The sequence below is a fragment of the Pseudophryne corroboree genome, chromosome 7, assembly GCF_028390025.1.
Source record: "Pseudophryne corroboree isolate aPseCor3 chromosome 7, aPseCor3.hap2, whole genome shotgun sequence".
NCBI classification, from domain to species: domain Eukaryota; kingdom Metazoa; phylum Chordata; class Amphibia; order Anura; family Myobatrachidae; genus Pseudophryne; species Pseudophryne corroboree.
This window is the reverse complement of record NC_086450.1, coordinates 252,311,706-252,331,159: the sequence shown is the minus strand read 5'-3', so window position 1 is coordinate 252,331,159 and position 19,454 is coordinate 252,311,706. Positions and strand designations below refer to the sequence as shown.

At 43.9% G+C, this 19,454-nt stretch overlaps 1 protein-coding gene across 4 annotated transcripts in view; it reads left to right on the top strand.

Annotated features, from left to right (window-relative positions):
- The window catches only part of TNRC18 (trinucleotide repeat containing 18), a 1,076,633-nt gene that overhangs the window by 323,001 nt on the left and 734,178 nt on the right, over positions 1-19,454 (top strand). For 3 of the 4 annotated variants that reach the window (XM_063934091.1, XM_063934093.1, XM_063934090.1), the window contains exon 8: positions 3,907-4,256. In XM_063934091.1, coding sequence (XP_063790161.1) covers positions 3,907-4,256 — 350 coding nt within the window. The remainder of the gene's footprint in view (positions 1-3,906; positions 4,257-19,454) is intronic. The other variant, XM_063934092.1, reaches the window with a different exon arrangement.

Sequence of the window (19,454 nt, the reverse complement as noted above, 5' to 3'; positions counted from 1 at the left end):
CAGTGCTTGTTACAAGTTTGCAAACCAAACAAACAACTTCTTTCAAGCTTCTTTTTATATACTTAGATAAAATCAACATGTATTAATATTAACACGTACTTTTAGAATATTTTGATTAATATTTAACCGCCCGGTACTGTGTTTCTTGTTGTGTAAAAAAAAAATAAAAAAAATGTGTCTGTATTTTTATGACTATAGGTAAAACTAATTGTTGTAACACCTGGCTTCTAAGTGCCCTGTTTTCTTACTGTTATTTATTGGTTATTAAAATGGCAGAAAATATTATTGGTAGTAATTTGCCCTTTATTGAAGAACTTTATATTAAAAGTAGCCTTCGTAATTGAAATAGCATTATAAGAGATTGTCATCACCCACATCATAGTGTATGTTCTTTCTTGCCCTTGAAAAGGCAACTGCAGTGTATTAAATCTAGAACTTCACGGTATAGGAATCGCTTTTTTTCCATCAATTATTGTTAGAATGAACCTGAACAGTGATTTTAACTAACATGTTGTACTTTGTGCTTGGCTGCAGTGTGTGTGTGTGTGTGTGTGTGTGTGTGGATGACCTACTTTGTAATTTCAATGTTTTTACAATGACAATAAAAGTAGCTTATCTTATCTTAACAAAGTCACTGATGACATTGCATAGAATTCTGCAATCAATTATTGGGGCAGATGTATTAAGCCTGGAGAAGTGATAAAGCAGTGATAAAAGAAAGGTGATAATGCACCAGCCAATCATTCCGGGTTTGAAAAATGAGTTAGGAGCTGATTGGCTGGTGCGTTATCACCTTCCACTTATCACTGCTTTACCATTTCTCCAGGCTTAACTCATCTGCCTAATGTCTTTCAATTTTTAAATAGCCTTGAGAGTATTTTAATTGTTATTATAGCATATGTCGAGTTGCTGATACATATTCCAGAATAAATACATTTTAATTCCATAACGCAAGGAATTAAAATGTGAAAAATCTCAGAGTGGATAAATACTTTTTATAGCCAATATTAGGTTTTAAATTGTGTTTGGGGGGGGGGGGGGGGGGGGGGCGGGGGGGGGAACTCAGTTCCACCATCTGTAATGTACCACCTCCTCCACGGCCCTGCACAGTAACTACAACAGAAAAGCCTGCCTCACCATCCTCAATAGATGATATGGGTGGCGCTAGTGTCACTGACAAGCTGCTGCTACCTCCCCGTTCCTCAGGTCCTGGCAGCTCCATGATCCTCTGCCTGCGGCCCGCACCTCCTGGTACTCACACAAGCTGTGTCTGTAGGACGGCATTCATCCCCTCCTCAGGTCCCAGTGGCTTCCTTTTCTGGCATGGTGTATGTGATATCATGCCATCACCGCTGCTGAAGTGAAGAAGAGCCACAAAGAGGAGAAGGCTCTGTGCTCTGTAAAGACAAGATTAGAGGGGTCTGGAGGGACAGAGAGATTCAGGGAATCTGCTGGAGGGACATGGGCAGTGAACTGCCGGAGTGTCAGAAGCAGAGATGTGTATAAGGGGCACTACTACTGTGGGCATTGTCTATAAGGAACACTACTGAGTGACGTAACATGAATAAGGGCACTAATATTTGGTATAATGTGAATAAGGGGCACTGCTGTGTGATGTAACCTGATTAAGGGCACTGTGACAGTTATGTGGTGTAACATGAATCAGGGTCACTACGTGTGGTGTAATGTGAACAAGATTGGTCTACAGTATGGCATAATTTGAATTAGGGGTACTACTATGTGACCACACCCATCCTTGTGAGATTGCACACCTTTTTGTGCTACCAGGGGGGTGCCTAAACCCTAGCACTGGCCCTTGCTTCGCCCAATGAAGGGGAGGGGCTGGGGTTCGGGGAAATGAGTTCCACCAGCTCTCCAGGACCACTTTAAGCACTGATAGCCATTGTGCCTAGCCTAAAATCTGAAGCTTATTAATCAATGTACAGACCCCATATGCTACTTGCTCTCATCCTGCGTAGTAACAGATTTGATGGTCTGTGTTTCCTTGCAGGCCTCTTGTCTTACTAACCACTATATTGTGCTGTATTAACTAGCGCTTTATAGTGCTAGGTTTTGTTGTAATATGCTACCAAATATATCACATTACAGTGTATCACATTACAGTGTCTTAAGCAAGAGATATGCAAGGAAATTCGGATCTCGGGAAGTTGGAGTGGAGATCAGCAATGAACTGCTTCTGATTTAGGTCAGTCTGAAAAAACATCCCCCAAGGCCACACGACTAAGGAGTGACCCCAGGCATACCTGCTGCCTCCCCTTCCCCCCGCAACCATATTAATGAGCAGCTAACCATCCCAGGCAACCAAATCCAATGGTCACACAACTAAGGGGGTACCCCCAGGCGAACCACTCCTCCGCAGACATGACCCAGGCCACATCACTACCCACTCCGAATTCACCAGCAGTCACCAGCCACGTATAGACCCTCTTATCGGAGAGCTATATGCAGCTGTAATTTAGAGAAAGCAGATGGACGGGCACAACAGTCAGTACAGGCCATGATGGACAATCAGGACACGCACTCTTGTGCATGAAATGTCCACTACATTATAGGCATGCACACAAATCTCTGCTGGGGCTGCTGAGGCTGAAGTGGATCTCCTCCCCCCCCCGCCATAATCTTGTAGCCAGGCAGCATAATCTTGGGGCCAGGGCCGTCTTAACAGCAGTGTGGGCCCCAGGGCACAGCAATATACTGGGGCCCCTACCCATCCTCCATGGGTGGGGGTGCTATCAGCGGCAGATTTGATGGGTGTTCTATCTTCCGCTCAGCATGTAGGACCTGGAGCAGTAATTTCTGCTAATTACTCCTTTACTGCACAGATGAGGTGGGAGGGAGAACACCAAACTGTAGAAGGGGGCATTGGGCTGAATGAAGGGGCCCCGGTACATGACTTCCAGGGTGGTATGGAGTGTTTAATACATAAGGTAGGGGTTGATATTGGAGTGGGCTTAATTTTCATCATTTTCTGGTGAGAGAGCAGCTTGCTTGACTGCAGATATCTCAAGTTCCTGGAAAAAGATTTCTTAGCTTTGAATGGGATAAAAAAATTGAGTGTCTCACCTGTCAGGAGGAACTGGGGACTTGGGTATCAGAGTTCAGGAGCCAGAGCAATCCACCAACAAATATATAAAACTGCATATTAGGCATGTGGAGCTTGAGCAGGGACCAGCTGCTTGAAGGCTGATATCTCTGGTTCTGGGCATAGTAGAGACAAGCTGCTAGTGTCCACTGAAAGTGGAGAGTCCCAGCTTTTGAAATGTACCCTCAGAAATTTTTTTAGTCATACAGAGCCCGAGACATCTGGCTGGGAAGATCAGTTAACAGGCTTGGATGGGGACCACTGCTTTGAAGTCTGATATCTCTCGTTCCCTAGGGCCGATTTTCAAAAATCTGGTACCCCTGGAAAGAGGGGACACTCAGCTATCAGCCTAGAGCCCTTATACTCCTTGGGCAAGAGCCCATTGAGCCCATAAGAAAAGACGGCCCTGGCCAGGGCGACATGGCCCCTGGGATTTGTCAAGCGCTGATCTAATGTATCTGGCATGCCTGCTGGCTAAACTACAATGTCACAAAAATATCAGCAGGATTTTGCAACAACCTCAATGTAAAAGTTTTGCTTTGCTGTGGTGAAAGCAGTGTTTACGTATGACAGTAACTAATTGGTTGCTCGTAAAGTGAATCAATCAAGTGAACCAATTTTCATTTTGATGGGTATGACGGGAATATTTTGAAAAAAAAAATGTAAGCAATTCACCTATTTGAATGCATTAAATGTGAAGTAGGTTTTATTTAAAAAAAGTAATTTGATACGACATACATACAGTATGTACATTAGTTTGTATGTTTCTTGTCATTTGTAATCTTTTTCTTTGTGCCTCTCAGCAGAAATACTGGATCGGACGCCCTCACTTTGGCCTTCTATGTATTCATCAGCACGCAGCCCCCTACAGCATGTACATCAGCTTCAGCTTTTCTCTCAACAGCAGCTGATGCGACAGCATGAACTCTATATGTTACTGCAGCATCAAGCTGCACACTCTGTAGATTTGCATAGGAGTACACAGCTGGATGTTCTAGAGTCACAGAGGAGTGAACAAAAAGATGCTCTAGATCTGCAGAGGAATGCATTAGACCTTCTAGAACTGCAGAAAAGCTCACAATTGGAAATTAAAGAACTACACAGGAGGACCCAGCTTAGTTCTCAAGATTTTCACAGAAATGAGCAATTGACGGTAAGGCAAAACATCTGCCCAGGTTTTCTATCAATTGCAAAACAAGTGAATATTAATATTCCTGAGTATGTCTAAGGGGAGATGTTTTAACATCTCACTTGTCTGTGCAAAGAGTCATCCTGCATCGCCTCTCATTGGAACCATGCAAGATGTCTTGGCGCAGCATTGTATTAAAAAAGAGAGCTCCCGTGTTATGGTAAGTCTTCTCTCCAGTAATCTCTGTCTGTGGGACATGTAAATATGCATAGTGCCATAAGATGGCTTGATGTGTTATTTGATGAGCAGGTTTGGAAAAAAACAAGTTTCAAATAAAAAAAAAAAAAGTTTTTTTTTTTTTTGGTCTGAAACCAATTTTATTTTTTTGCATTAATGTTTTAATTCAATTGTTTTTTTAATTACTTATTAGAAACCTTGATCAACCATGTTTTAATGCTTTCTGACATTAATAATGTTATTAGACTTTGGTTTGATTTATATTGCATCTTTCAATAAAACCAATTTTTTACAGCTTATTATTTCTGTTATGTCTGAATATATGTAGATAGACTAAACTTAATATTACATAGTCGTTTGTGACCGATTTTTTATAGTAAATTCTGTAAAATACTTAGTTTTTCATTTGTTTTATATTCTGTCATTATTTGTACCTTGCAGTCCATTCCACCTGCCACTCAGGGTGACTGCTTATCATGTGATTTCCTTCTCTTTCTTAAGGAGGGTACACACTAGACAATATGCTCCGTGAGTGAAATCGTCAGTGTATGCATGCCGTTGAACTCACTAAACGATATTGCTAACAATATCATTCAGTAACGTCATCCTGCCACAACCTCGAACATTCCGTTTCTGACAATATCGATAGATTGACCTGCTTGTTCCAACTATAGGCGATATTGTTAATGACCCGCAGAAGCACGCATCGTTAACGATATTGTGCATACACACTGGACGATTATACTAAGGATGTTTCTCCTACGTCCTAGAGGATGCTGGGGTCCACATTAGTACCATGGGGTATAGACGGGTCCACCAGGAGCCATTGGCACTTTAAGCGTTTGAGAGTGTGGGCTGGCTCCTCCCTCTATGCCCCTCCTACCAGACTCAGTTTAGAAAATGTGCCCGGAGGAGCCGGTCACAGTTAGGGGAGCTCTACAGAGCTTCTTTAGAATTCTTTTTTTTTTAATAGATTATTATTTTACAGGGAGGCTGCTGGCAACATCCTCCCTGTTTCGTGGGACTAAGGGGGGGGGAGTAGTGTCCGCCCTGCGGGGTCTGAGCCACTATCTCCACTGACAGGACACTGAGCTCCTGAGGGGATAGATCATTCCCCGCCACAGGGGATCGCTCACCCCAGCAGCATGCCGCCACCCCCTTACAGAGCCAGAAGATCAGTGGCGAGTGAGTCACGACCCCCCCCTTGCAAGCGGGGGGACCGGTGTGAAGATGGTGGCATCAGGGTAGGGAGCGCGGTATTAACCGCGCTCCGGAGCTCAGAGGCACACTGTGCGGCGCTGTGAGGAGGCGCCCTGAGCCGGCACCTAAACCCTGCACTGGTCAGCCTGTCGGGGTCCTTGGATCTCAGCCAGCATTATCCTTAGGCCAGTATAATCATTGTGACGAGTGGGAAGACAGCGTCATTTGGGGGGCGGAGCTTCTCAGAGTGGACCCAGCAGCGTTCAGCGCCATTTTCCTGGCTGCACAGCGCTGTCCAGGAAGAGCAAGTCCCTCCACAGCAACTCCAGCTATCTCTCACGGTACTAGGAGGTTGCAGAAGGGGGGGGGAGGCTAAATACAGACTGTGTATTATTAAGGTGCACAGTCAGCGCTGGTAGGGGATCACCTTTTACCTAAAGGGCGCTGTGTGGGGGTTGGCTCCAATCTCTGTGTCTCTCTTGCCATCCTTGGGGGTGAAACTCTGTTTGACCTCCCCTGTGGGTGTGTAGAGTGTCTGTGGTCTCCATACAGCTTTGTCCAGGGACTCTGTGTCATATGCTGCAGAGGATATGTCCTCTCAGGATGATCCCATTCCATGTAATCAAGATTGCACTGGTTTAGCACAGATACCAGCAAGGGAGACTGAGTGGTTATCCTCTATCAAATCTATGATTTCTCAGACTTCAAATAGGGTTGCACAAAATTAATCTGCAACTCAGGCTTTACAGAACTCTATGGCAGTCTGGCCCAGTTCTGGTACCTCATGGCTCCCGGCTGTATATTCCCAAGAAAGTGCTCTTGCGCAGATCATGCAGGATGACACGGATACCAATCCTGACACTGCAGATGGGGATGTGTTGCGGGGGGCAGCATCTCTTGCTAAATGGGTGCAGTTGATGATAGAGGCTATTAGAGATGTGTTGAATATGGCTGATACAACACCTAAGCAGGTTGAGGAGGCTTACTTCACTGAGAATAAGAAAGCCTCACTAACCTTCCACCATCTAGATGATTCCAGGTAAGTGATGTTTAGAGATCCTAAATGACGGTGATTGACAGAAGTCTAGCGTGAATATGTAATTGGAGAGCTCTTTATAGGTACGCACCGTACTCCCATGTACAATGTGCGTGAAGTATCCATAAAGGTATCTTTCTCCTCCATGCAATATGACAGATTCTATCGGTCTTCTTCCCTTACAGACTCCCCTCCAAAATAAAAACAAGGAAAGACAAAGGGGTGTGGAAACCCCAATAGTGTAATACGTTCAATATAATGTCAACAGAAAAAATACACAGAAGTTCCAAAGGTGATGTAAATCTTATTTGTAATTGGGAACGTACCCAACTTACATATATGCAAACGTAATACTCCTATAAAGGTATCTTTCAGAGATTCAGAAAAAAATGGGGGTGATGCATACCCCAAACTCACGTTCTGTACAAATTATGAAGACACATCAAAGTTTCTTTGGAGAGTGGTTTCCTGCCTCTTCTCTACCAAACTCTCACCGGGGCCACCAGGTACATAAAACCCACAAAGAAGAAGGTTTTATGATAATATATCCATTTATTGCAGAAAACGGTTTAAAACATCAAAAAGGTTTTTAAAACATAATTCACCATGCATACAATGGAGGAACACATCCAAATACTAGGAGGTAGTTGTGAAAAAAACAGACCTGGGGTGCGGTAAATCCGGATTCCCACACTCCTAAGTACTGATCTCCTGGGTATCGGGGCGTGCCTCCTTAACCACCAACGCGTTTCAACTTAAAAAGTCTTTGTCAAGGTGTAACTAGGTGGTGTACTCTGTGGGTTTAAATACCCTGTAGCATGGTGGCATCCATTAAGGGGGCGGGTCAAACGGCTAAATCTAAAAAATCTGTGTATAATTCATATATGGGCTTTTTTGATATGGGGTAATTCCCATGTGGAGTAGCATGATAAATGATAACCCTAATATGCTGTTTAATGGGTGTAAAGACCTAAAAAACTTTTTTTTATGGCGTGCGTTCCACACCTTGTGGAACGCATGTCATATCCGCCGGAAGTAAACCAGAAGTACGGGCGGACGTTGACGTTCCTATGGCAACACACCGCATAATACTACAAATAGAACTGAGGATACCATCCTTTACTAAGTGCAGCCATAGATGTGTATGAAATCTAAAACGGGTGAGAATGAGTAGTTTTGGCGTGCGTTCCACGTTACATGGAGCACACGTCATTCACACAGGAAGTGGTCACCAACAAATGAATACAAATGCTGTTACCTAGGTGACACAGAAAAAAGGTCAAAAATGGGCTGAAATGATGGTGGGAGACCCGTGGGATCATTGAAAAAATAAAAGCGCCATAACCAATAGTTTACTGAGACCTTATTAAATAACTCATTTACTATAATATGTGTTCCACACATCGTGGAACGCATACTCCATAAACCGGAAATGTGCCGAGATGCAGGTCTCTGATCGGTAGTTGGCGTGGTCGTTTCCATGGCAACGCTCAACATTATAATGTGTTCCACACGTCGTGGAACACATACTCCATAAACCGGAAATGTGCCGAGATGCAGGTCTCTAATAGGTAGTTGGCGTGGTCGTTTCCATGGCAACGCTCAACATGGTGCCACAAATGAGGGCTGGTCCTGGATGTGCTGGGACTGATGATAAACAAATGAACAATGAACAATAAGATCATAAACAATGAGATATGAATGCTGGCATGGTTTCCATATCACAAAGGGAATAGTAAAACCTAAAATGTGCCGGAAAAGTGGCCAGGTCGATTATGTAACCTTCGTAATGTTTTAATTAAAAACATAACCATTTAAAAATAGCCCCTCATAGATCCATAACGGATGTCCATTAAAAATGAAGAGATGATTATGATTAGACTGATACACATAATCATTTTCCTAACAACATGCGGAGCTTCTTAAATCGAGGCTTTAAATAGCTGGAAAGAAGGGAAAAGATTATATACATATATTCCCAGACCCACGTATCAAGTTTTTCTTTTTGAGGATGTGTATATAGACGCCTTATTGGGGTTCCAAAAAAGGGGGATATTCGTCTATTATTAATCTCGGAAGTCACCTCACCCCAGATCTGTGTGAACCATATCTCGGTGTCAAATGATTGTAACAATTGAATGCATATATAAATTCATAATCACAAACCCACATGATCAATGTCCCCCTAAAAGGTAACCCATACATTCTAATTGGTGAATTATGTGTTCTGGTTGTAATGATTTATTGTGATTTGAAAAAGTGGAAGAAAGCAGAGCGGGAAAACAAGGAGGAATAGAGCAGACTAAAGTCTAATTAAAATTTCCTGCAGATCCAAAGAAAGAGTTACAAGAACCACTTAGTCTCAAAATCGAGGTTTAACCCCCTAGGGTTCAAAGTTCCTAGTTTAAAAATAATTTCCATTTCTTTCCTGGCCAATCTCTCCTCAGTCATTTTTCCTCCCAGTTGTTCTTAATAGTGTGGATTCCACAAAATGACACTAAGGGGTATATTTACTAAAATTCGTAATTTCCCGACTGAGGATAAAGTTCAATCACGAATGACATCGAAAGTGTAAAGTTGCAACTTTTTGAATTTATTACGACTAATTTACTAAGCTGTCGTATTCTGCATTTTCGTATTTACCGATGTCGATGTCATTCGTTTTTTTTTGCAGTGTTTTACGTGAGTGACTTGTAAAACACTGCCGACTTTAATACAATGAATCTCGGCCGGGTCTGAGAGATCCGTGCTGGGCTTCATTGTGCACCTTTATTAAAATAGAAATCAGTGTTAAAATAAAATAAAAAAATTGCGTGGGGTCCCCCCTCCTTAGAAAAACCAGCCTCGGGCTCTTTGAGCCGGTCCTGGTTGAAAAAATATGGGGAAAAAAATGTCAGGGGTTCCCCCATATTTAAACAACCAGCACCGGGTTCTGCGCCTGGTCCTGGTTCCAAAAATACGGGGGACAAAAAGCGTAGGGGTCCCCCGTATTTCTGAAACCAGCACCGGGCTCCACTAGCCAGATACATAATGCCACAGCCGGGGGACACTTTTATCTAGGTCCCTGCGGCCCTGGCATTACATAACCAACTAGTCACCCCTGGCTGGGGTACCCTGGAGGAGTGGGGACCTCTTCAATCAAGGGGTCCCCCCCCTCCAGCCACCCAAGGGCCAGGGGTGAAGCCCGAGGCTGTCCCCCCCCATCCAAGGGCTGCGGATGGGAGGCTGATAGCCTTTTTGTCCAAAAATGAATATTGTTTTTAGTAGCAGTACTACAAGTCCCAGCAAGCCTCCCCCGCAAGCTGGTACTTGGAGAACCACAAGTACCAGCATGCGGTGGAAAACCGGGCCCGCTGGTACCTGTAGTAGTTCAGTGCGAGGTCGGGTGTCCGTTTTGTTATTTTGCAAAGTACCAGGATTACAAATTGAAAAGAAGAGGAGCCATCTACACTGGATTTTGTGAGTATAATTTTTTCAACAGGTACACCATGGATTCTACATGGAGAAGAGGACCGGCCCTCGTGTGAACATAGGTAAGTATGTGTATATGGAGGTGTGGATGTATGTATTAAACTTTTACTTTCAAGGTGTGTGTCTTCTGTTTTTATTGGGGTATTTTTTTAGTAGTAGTACTACAGGTACCAGCGGGCCCGGTTTTCCACCGCATGCTGGTACTTGTGGTTCTCCAAGTACCAGCTTGCGGGGGAGGCTTGCTGGGACTTGTAGTACTGCTACTAAAAACAATATTCATTTTTGGACAAAAAGGCTATCAGCCTCCCATCCGCAGCCCTATTTCGTAATAAACGTAACACCAATTCTGTTTCCTATATCCTTCTTCTCTTTCTGGTTTCTACTATGCTGAATAAATTCATCTCTATTTCTTTTTCCATAATCTGAGAACGAACTGGTAATGCTATCCTCCTTATATCCCTTTCCAAGGAACTGCAATTTAAGCGCTGTTCCTTGATCCTCGTAATCTTTAAGTCTCGAGCAGTTTTTCCTCACTCTATGGAACTGGCTTTTAGGTACTGACAATAACCAGTTTTGATGGTGATTACTATTGTGAGGGATGAAGGAGTTACAGTCGGTGGGTTTGATGAAAGCTTTTGTCTCTATCTTCCCATCATCCACCAATATGGTTAGATCCAAAAAAATAACCTTTTCCTTATCTTTTTCAAATGTCAATTTGATATTCCTCGTATTCATATTCAATTGATCACAAAACTTCTCCAATGACTCGGAATCTCCCTTCCAGATGAAGAATATGTTGTCAATATATCTCACCCAGAGCACCAGGTCAGCCCCCTGCTCACGCCCATCGTATACCGTTTGTTCCTCCCAGTGGGCCATGAATAAGTTGGCATAACTGGGGGCGAACCTGGTGCCCATAGCCGTGCCATGCAATTGTAAATAGAAAGATTCCTCGAACCAGAAGAAATTGTTCTTCAGGATCAGTTCAATACTCTCCATAATGAACGATTTATGTTCCATATCAAACTCTTCCCTATCAAGGAAAATTTTTGTGGCCTCTTGGCCATGTTCATGGTCGATGGCCGTGTACAGAGATGTTACATCGGCTGTTACCAGAGTATAATCAGACTCCCATTGTAGGGAGTTAATTCTCTCGATTACTGCTGTGGAATTCCTTAAATAATTTCTGGTTTTCTGGGCTAAAGGTTGTAAAGTATGGTCGATAAATTGCAACAAATTGGATGTTATGGATTCCGTGCCTGCCACAGTGGGTCTTCCCGGTGGTTGTTCTGAATTTTTATGAATTTTAGGAAGGGTGTATATCACAGGAATGGATGGATTGGTGATTGTCATATACTTTCTTTCGGTCTCTGTAATTATCTCCTTTCGTTCAAACTTCTCCAGAAGATCTGTAAGTTTCTTCCTTATCCCTTCTGAGGGATTGCCTCCGAGTTTCTTATACGTTACTGAGTCATCCAGTTGTCTCATGATCTCTTTCTTATAATCTTCTACATCCTGAATAACAACAGAGCCTCCGTTAGCCTCCGGTTTTATAACAATGGATATATTTTCTTCCAGGCTTTTAAGGGCTTCTCTCTCTCTCTCTCTCTCTCTTGTTTAAATTGGGTTCCCTGATTTTCCTGAATTGTTTATTCTCAATATCCTCCTTCACCATTTTTTCGAATGTTTCAATGAAACAACCTTTCTTGTGGGTCGGAAAGAAGACAGATTTGGGTCTAAAAATGGATGGTACACTATCCGCTGAAGGAAGAAACTTACAGAACTAACTAACTCCTTCATCCCTCACAATAGTAATCACCATCAAAACTGGTTATTGTCAGTACCTAAAAGCCAGTTCCATAGAGTGAGGAAAAACTGCTCGAGACTTAAAGATTACGAGGATCAAGGAACAGCGCTTAAATTGCAGTTCCTTGGAAAGGGATATAAGGAGATAGCATTACCAGTTCGTCCTCAGATTATGGAAAAAGAAATAAAGATGAACTTATTCAGCATAGTAGAAACCAGAAAGAGAAGAAGGATATAGGAAACAGAACTGGTGTTACGTTTATTACGAAATACAACAGCCAGTACAAGGACCTAGAACATATCATAAGAAAACACTGGGGAGTTTTACTTAAGGACCCCACTTTACAGGAATACATCACCGACAAACCTATATTTGTCTATCGGAAGGCTGATAATATCAAGAACCGAGTGGTCAATAGCGTGTTGGGAGATGGACGTAAAAAGAACGGCATAAAATCGAAAGGATTCTTCAGGTGCGGTTCCTGGGCAATGTGCAGGAACTGCAAACGCACGAATTCGGCTATCACAAAATACACATCTACAAGTACGATGAAAGAATTCCCCATTCCTGATTTCATTACATGTGACCGTAAGAACGTTGTTTACCTAATGAAATGCAATAAACAGTATGTAGGTAGGACTACCGGGAAACTCAAAGAAAGAATAAGCGAGCATGTTAGAAACATCAAAAAAGGATTGCCCACACATGGACTGTCGGCACATTTTCAGAGCGCACATAAATGTAACATAGCGGACTTCGTGTCATTTTGTGGAATCCACACTGTTAAGAACAACTGGAGAAAAAATGACTCTGAGGAGAGATTGGCCAGTAAAGAAATGGAACTTATTTTTAAACTAGGAACTTTGCACCCTAGGGGGTTAAACCTCGATTTTGAGACTAAGTGGTTCTTGTAACTCTTTCTTTGGATCTGCAGGAAATTTTAATTAGACTTTCGTCTGCTCTATTCCTCCTTGTGTTCCCGCTCAGCTTTCTTCCACTTTTTCAAATCACAATAAATCATTACAACCAGAACACATCATTCACCAATTAGAATGTATGGGTTACCTTTTAGGGGGACATTGATCATGTGGGTTTGTGATTATGAATTTATATATGCATTCAATTGTTACAATCATTTGACACCGAGATATGGTTCACACAGATCTGGGGTGAGGTGACTTCCGAGATTAATAATAGACGAATATCCCCCTTTTTTGGAACCCCAATAAGGCGTCTATATACACATCCTCAAAAAGAAAAACTTGATATGTGGGTCTGGGAATATATGTATAGAATCTTTTCCCTTCTTTCCAGCTATTTATAGCCTCTATTTAAGAAGCTCCGCATGTTAGGAAAATGATTGTGTATCAGTCTAATCATAATCATCTCTTCATTTTTAATGGACAGCCGTTATGGATCTACGAGGGGCTATTTTTAAATGGTTATGTTTTTAATAAAACATTACGAAGGTTACATAATCCACCTGGCCACTTTTCCGGCACATTTTAGGTTTTTCTATTCCCTTTTTGACATGGAAACCATGCCAGCATTCATATCTCATTGTTTATGACATCCAATCAGTCCCAGCACATCCAGGACCAGCCCTCATTTGTGGCACCATGTTGAGCGTTGCCATGGAAACGACCACGCCAACTACCTATTAGAGACCTGCATCTCGGCACATTTCCGGTTTATGGAGTATGCGTTCCACGATGTGTGGAACACATATTATAATAAATGAGTTATTTAATAAGGTCTCCATAAACTATTGGCTATGGCGCTTTTATTTTTCAATGATCCCACGGGTCTCCCACCATCATTTCAGCCCATTTTTTACCTTTTTTGTGTGTCACCTAGGTAACAGCATTTGTATTCATTTGTTGGTGACCACTTCCTGTGTGAATGACGTGCGCTCCATGTAACGTGGAACGCACGCCAAAACTACTCATTCTCACCCGGTTTTAGATTTCATACACACCTATGGCTGCACTTAGTAAAGGATGGTATCCTCAGTTCTATTTGTAGTATTATGCGGTGTGTTGCCATAGGAACGGCAACGTCCGCCCGTACTTCTGGTTTACTTCCGGCGGATATGACATGCGTTCCACAAGGTGTGGAACGCATGCCATAAAAAAGTAGTTTTTTAGTCTTTACACCCATTAAACAGCATATTAGGGTTATCATTTATCCTGCTACTCCACAGGGGAATTACCCCATATGAAAAAAGCCCATATATGAATTATACACAGATTTTTTTAGATTTAGCCGTTTGACCCGCCCCCTTAATGGATGCCACCATGCTACAGGGTATTTAAACCCACAGAGAACACCACCTAGTTACACCTTGACAAAGACTTTTTAAGTTGAAACGTGTTGGTGGTTAAGGAGGCACGCCCCGATACCCAGGAGATCAGTACTTAGGAGTGTGGGAATCCGGATTTACCGCACCCCAGGTCTGTTTTTTTCACAACTACCTCTAGTATTTGGATGTGTTCCTCCATTGTATGCATGGTGAATTATGTTTTAAAAACCTTTTTGATGTTTTAAACCGTTTTCTGCAATAAATGGATATATTATCATAAAGCCTTCTTCTTTGTGGGTTTTATGTACCTGGTGGCCCCGGTGAGAGTTTGGTAGAGAAGAGTCAGGAAACCACTCTCCAAAGAAACCTTGATGTGTCTTCATAATTTATGCAGAACGTGAGTTTGGGGTACGCATCACCCCCATTTTTTTCTGAATCTCTGAAAGATATCTTTTATAGGAGTATTACGTTTGCACATATGTAAGTTGGGTACGTTCCCAATTACAAATAGGATTTACATCACCTTTGGAACTTCTGTGTATTTTTTCTGACGACATTATATTGAACGTATTACACTACACTATTGGGGTTTCCACACCCCTTTGTCTTTCCTTGTTTTTATTTTGGAGGGGAGTCTGTAAGGGAAGAAGACCGATAGAATCTGTCATATTGCATGGAGGAGAAAGATACGTTTATGAATACTTCACGCACATTGTACATGTGAGTACGGTGCGTACCTATAAAGAGCTCTCCAATTACATATTCACACTAGACTTCTGTCAATCACCGTCATTTAGGATCTCTAAACATCACTTACCTGGAATCATCTAGATTGTGGATGGTTCTCTTTCCTGGACTCTGAAATCTGAGACTCTGTTTACCATTGTTTGACAAACTGTCATTTAATCTTATTTGAGGACTTATGGATTGCGCAGCAGAAGGCGGACTCTTGTTTCTGTTTTATGGTTGTTTTGGTGGAGAGAGAGTGACGTCTCCCTGGACGCCCTCACTGCTGCTATCTGTGGGCGCAGTAGATACTCACCTTTCTCTTGTCTGTATTTTTGAAAAAGCTTGGGAAAACCCGGATAAAAAAATTCCAGATCCCTAAAAGGGTTCTGGTGGCATTTCCTTTCCCGGTAGAGGATAGAAAAAAAATGGGAAAACCCTCCCATTGTTGACGTGTCAGTATTCCGACTCTCAAAAAAGGTGTTTTTATCAGTTCCAGGATCTACTGCCTTGAAAGAGCTGGCTGATCGTAGAATTGATAATACGCTCAAATCCATGTGCACGGCTTCTGAGGCAATACTACGTCCCACTATTGCCAGTGCTTGGATTGCCAAAGCTATAGTAAAGCGGTCAGGCATGTTACTTGAAGATTTGGATACTATGGAGAAATGTGATATTAAATTGTTTTTACGTAACATTCATGATTTGGCAGGATTACTGGTAGAATCCATGAAAGACCTGGGTTCTATGGCTGCGGGAATTTCTTCCATGTCTGTATCAGCTCGTCGAGGACTGTGGTTGCGCCAGTGGTCTGCCGACGCGGAATCCAGGAGAAGTTTGGAGACCCTACCCTACACAGGTCAGGCTCTCTTTGGGAAAGAGTTAGATGCGTGGATCTCCGCGGCTACGGCGGGTAAGTCACCTTTTCTTCCCTCAGCTACACCTGCTCCGAAGAAACCCTTTTCTTCAACTGCATCACAGCCCTTTCGGCCTGCCAGGCGCAGAAAGGCCAAGCCGTAAAACACCTTTCGAGGAGGTCGGCCCAAGTCCAAGAAACCTGCTGCTGCAGGTTCCCAGGAACAGAAACCTGCTTCAGGTACACCAAAGTCCTCCGCATGACTGTGGTCTGCATGCCCCAGAGGTGGGGCCGGTGGGAGCGAGACTCAGGCATTTCAGTCACGTCTGGGTGTTATCCGGCCTGGACCCCTGGGTGCAAGATATTGTATCCCAGGGGTACAGGCTGGAATTTCAAAATCTCCCTCCTCACCGATTTTTCAAATCAGGTTTGCCAGCTCTGCTGGCAGACAGTACTGTCCTGCAAGAATCAGTCCAGAAGTTGGTAGAGGCACAGGTAATTGTGCCACTACCACCTCATATGCAAAACAAAGGTTACTATTTGAACCTTTTTGTGGTACCAAAACCGGATGGTTCGGTCAGACCCATTCTGAACCTAAAATCGCTAAACCCCTTTCTGAAGGAGTTCAAGTTCAAAATGGAGTCTCTAAGGACGGTGATTTCAGGTCTGGAAGAGGGGGAATTCCTGGTATCGCTGGATATCAAGGATGCATACCTCCACATTCCGATTTGGCTGCCGCATCAGGCTTATCTACGCTCGCATTGTTGGACTGTCATTTCCAATTCCAGGCCCTGCCATTCGGCCTCTCCACAGCACCGAGGGTATTTACCAAGGTGATGGCGGAGATGATGGTTCTCCTCCGCAAGCATGGGGTGAATATCATTCCATATCTGGACGATCTGCTGATAAAGGCATCGTCCATGGAGAAGCTGTTGCAGTCCATTGTTCTCACGACCCACCTACTCAGAGTCCACGGTTGGATTCTGAACCTTTCATAATCACATTTGGAACCAACCAGGAGGTTGTCCTTTCTGGGAATGATCCTCGACATGGAAGTGCAGAGGGTGTTTCTTTCACAGGAAAAAGCGTTTGTGATACAAACAATGGTACGGGATGTCCTGAAGCCAGCCCGGGTGTCGGTTCATCGATGCATTCGCCTTCTGGGAAAGATGGTGGCCTCTTACGAGGCTCTCCAGTACGGGAGGTTTCATGCTCGCTCCTTCCAGCTGGACTCCTGGATAAGTGGTCAGGATCTCATCTACACATGCACCTGAGAATACGTCTGTCACCAAGGGCCTGGATTTCACTCCTCTGGTGGCTCCAATTACCTCACCTTCTGGAGGGCCGCAGATTCGGGACTGGATCCTTTTAACCACGGATACAAGCCTCCGAGGCTGGGGCGCAGTCACTCATGGGGAAACCTTCCAAGGAAGGTGGTCGAATCTGGAAGCCGGCCTACTGATCAACATTCTGCAACTAAGAGCCATATACATCGGTCTTCTTCAGGCGGCCCATCTTCTAAGAAATCGGGCCCATTCAGGTGCAGTCGGACAATGTAACGACAGTGGCTTACATAAACCGACAGGGCGGAACGAAGAGCAGAGCTGCAATGTTAGAGGTGACAAGAATCATCCTCTGGGCACGCGTTGGCGCTGTCAGCAATCTTCATTCCGGGAGTGGACAACTGGGAAGCAGACTTCCTCAGCAGACACGACCTCCATCCAGGGGAGTGAGGCCTCCATCAGGAGGTGTTCAAGGAAATAACAGACCTTTGGGGGGTACCCCAAATAGACATGATGGCCTGTTGTCTCAACAAGAAGCTTCAGCATTATTGTTCCAGGTCGAGGGACCCCCAAGCAGTGGCAGTGGACGCCCTAGTGTCTCCGTGGGTGTTCCAGTCGGAGTACGTGTTTCCACCTCTTCCACTTATACCAAGCGTTCTAAAGCTCATAAGCTTGGTACGCAGATCTTCTGGATCTACTGCTAGAAGAGCCGAGGCCTCTTCCTCTTCGGGAGGACCTGCTGCAGCAGGGACCGTTCACCTATCAAGACTTACCACGGCTACGTTTGACGGCATGGAGGTTTAACGCCAGATACTAGCTCGGAAGGGCATTCCGAACAAGGTTATTCCTACCCTCATACAGGCTAGGAAATGAGTAACGTCTAAACATTACCATCGTATTTGAAAAAAACGTGTATCTTGGTGTGAGTCCAAGAAGTTTCCTGCGGTGGAGTTTCAACTGGGACGTTTTCTCCTCTTCCTGCAAGCAGGTGTGAATATTGGCCTGAGATTAGGATCCATAAAGGTCCAGATTTCGGCCCTATCCATTTTCTTCCAAAAACAGTTGGCTGCCCTCCCTGAGGTTCAGACTTTTTTGAAGGCAGTTCTGCACATCCAACCTCCCTTTGTGCCGCCTGTGTGTCGGAGTACGGGGCTTTGTCATGTAAAAGCCCATACTTGTTCTTCCATGAAGATAGAGATGAGCTTCGGACACGTCAGCAGTTTCTTCCGAAGGTTGTGTCGGCATTTCATATCAACCAACCTATTGTGGTGCCAGTTGCTACTGGCTCCTCAATTTCTTCAAAGTCCTTGGATGTCGTAAGGGCTCTAAAAATCTATGTGAAGCGGACTGCTCGTCACAGAAAATCAGACTCTCTGTTTGTCCTATATGATCCCAAGAAAATAGGTTGTCCTGCTTCTAAGCAGACTATCTCTCGCTGGATCAGTTTCACTATCCAGCATGCGTATTCTACGGCAGGATTGCCGTGTCCTACATCTGTTAAGGCCCACTCTACTCGTAAGGTGGGGTCTTCCTGGGCGGCTGCCCGGGGTGTCTCGGCGTTACAACTTTGCCGAGCAGTGACTTGGTCTGGGTCGAACATGTTTGCAAAGTTATACAGGTTCGATACTTTGGCCTCTGAGGACCTGAAGTTTGGTCTATCAGTTCTGCAGGAGCCTCCGTGCTCTACCTCCCGTTCTGGGAGCTATGGTACATCCCCATGGTACTAATGTGGACCCCAGCATCCTCTAGGACGTAAGAGAAAATAGGATTTTGGTTACCTACCGGTAAATCCTTTTCTCGTTGTCCGTAGAGGATGCTGGGCGTCCGCTCAGTGCTTCGTTTTTCGGCAATCGTTATCTAGTTCAGTACAACTTTGTTTTGGTTATGTACTGTTTTGTTATTTGGTAAGTAATGTTTCAGCAGTTGCTGAGTTTTCAAGCTAGTTAGCTTGATGTGCCTTGTATGTGTGAGCTGGTGTGAATCTTGCCACTATCTGTGTATAATCCTTCTCTCGAAGATATCCGTCTCCTCGGGCACAGTTTCTAGACTGAGTCTGGTAGGAGGGGCATAGAGGGAGGAGCCAGACCACACTCTCAAACTCTTAAAGTGCCAATGGCTCCTGGTGGACGCATTTATACCCCATGGTACTAATGTGGACCTCAGCATCCTCTACGGACTACGAGAAAAGGATTTACCGGTAGGTAACCAAAATCCTATTGTTGTTATCGTCCATATCGTTCAAGGAATCAGCCAGTGTGTAAGGGTTTTTAAACTATCTTCCACACCATACAGATGGAGCCATGC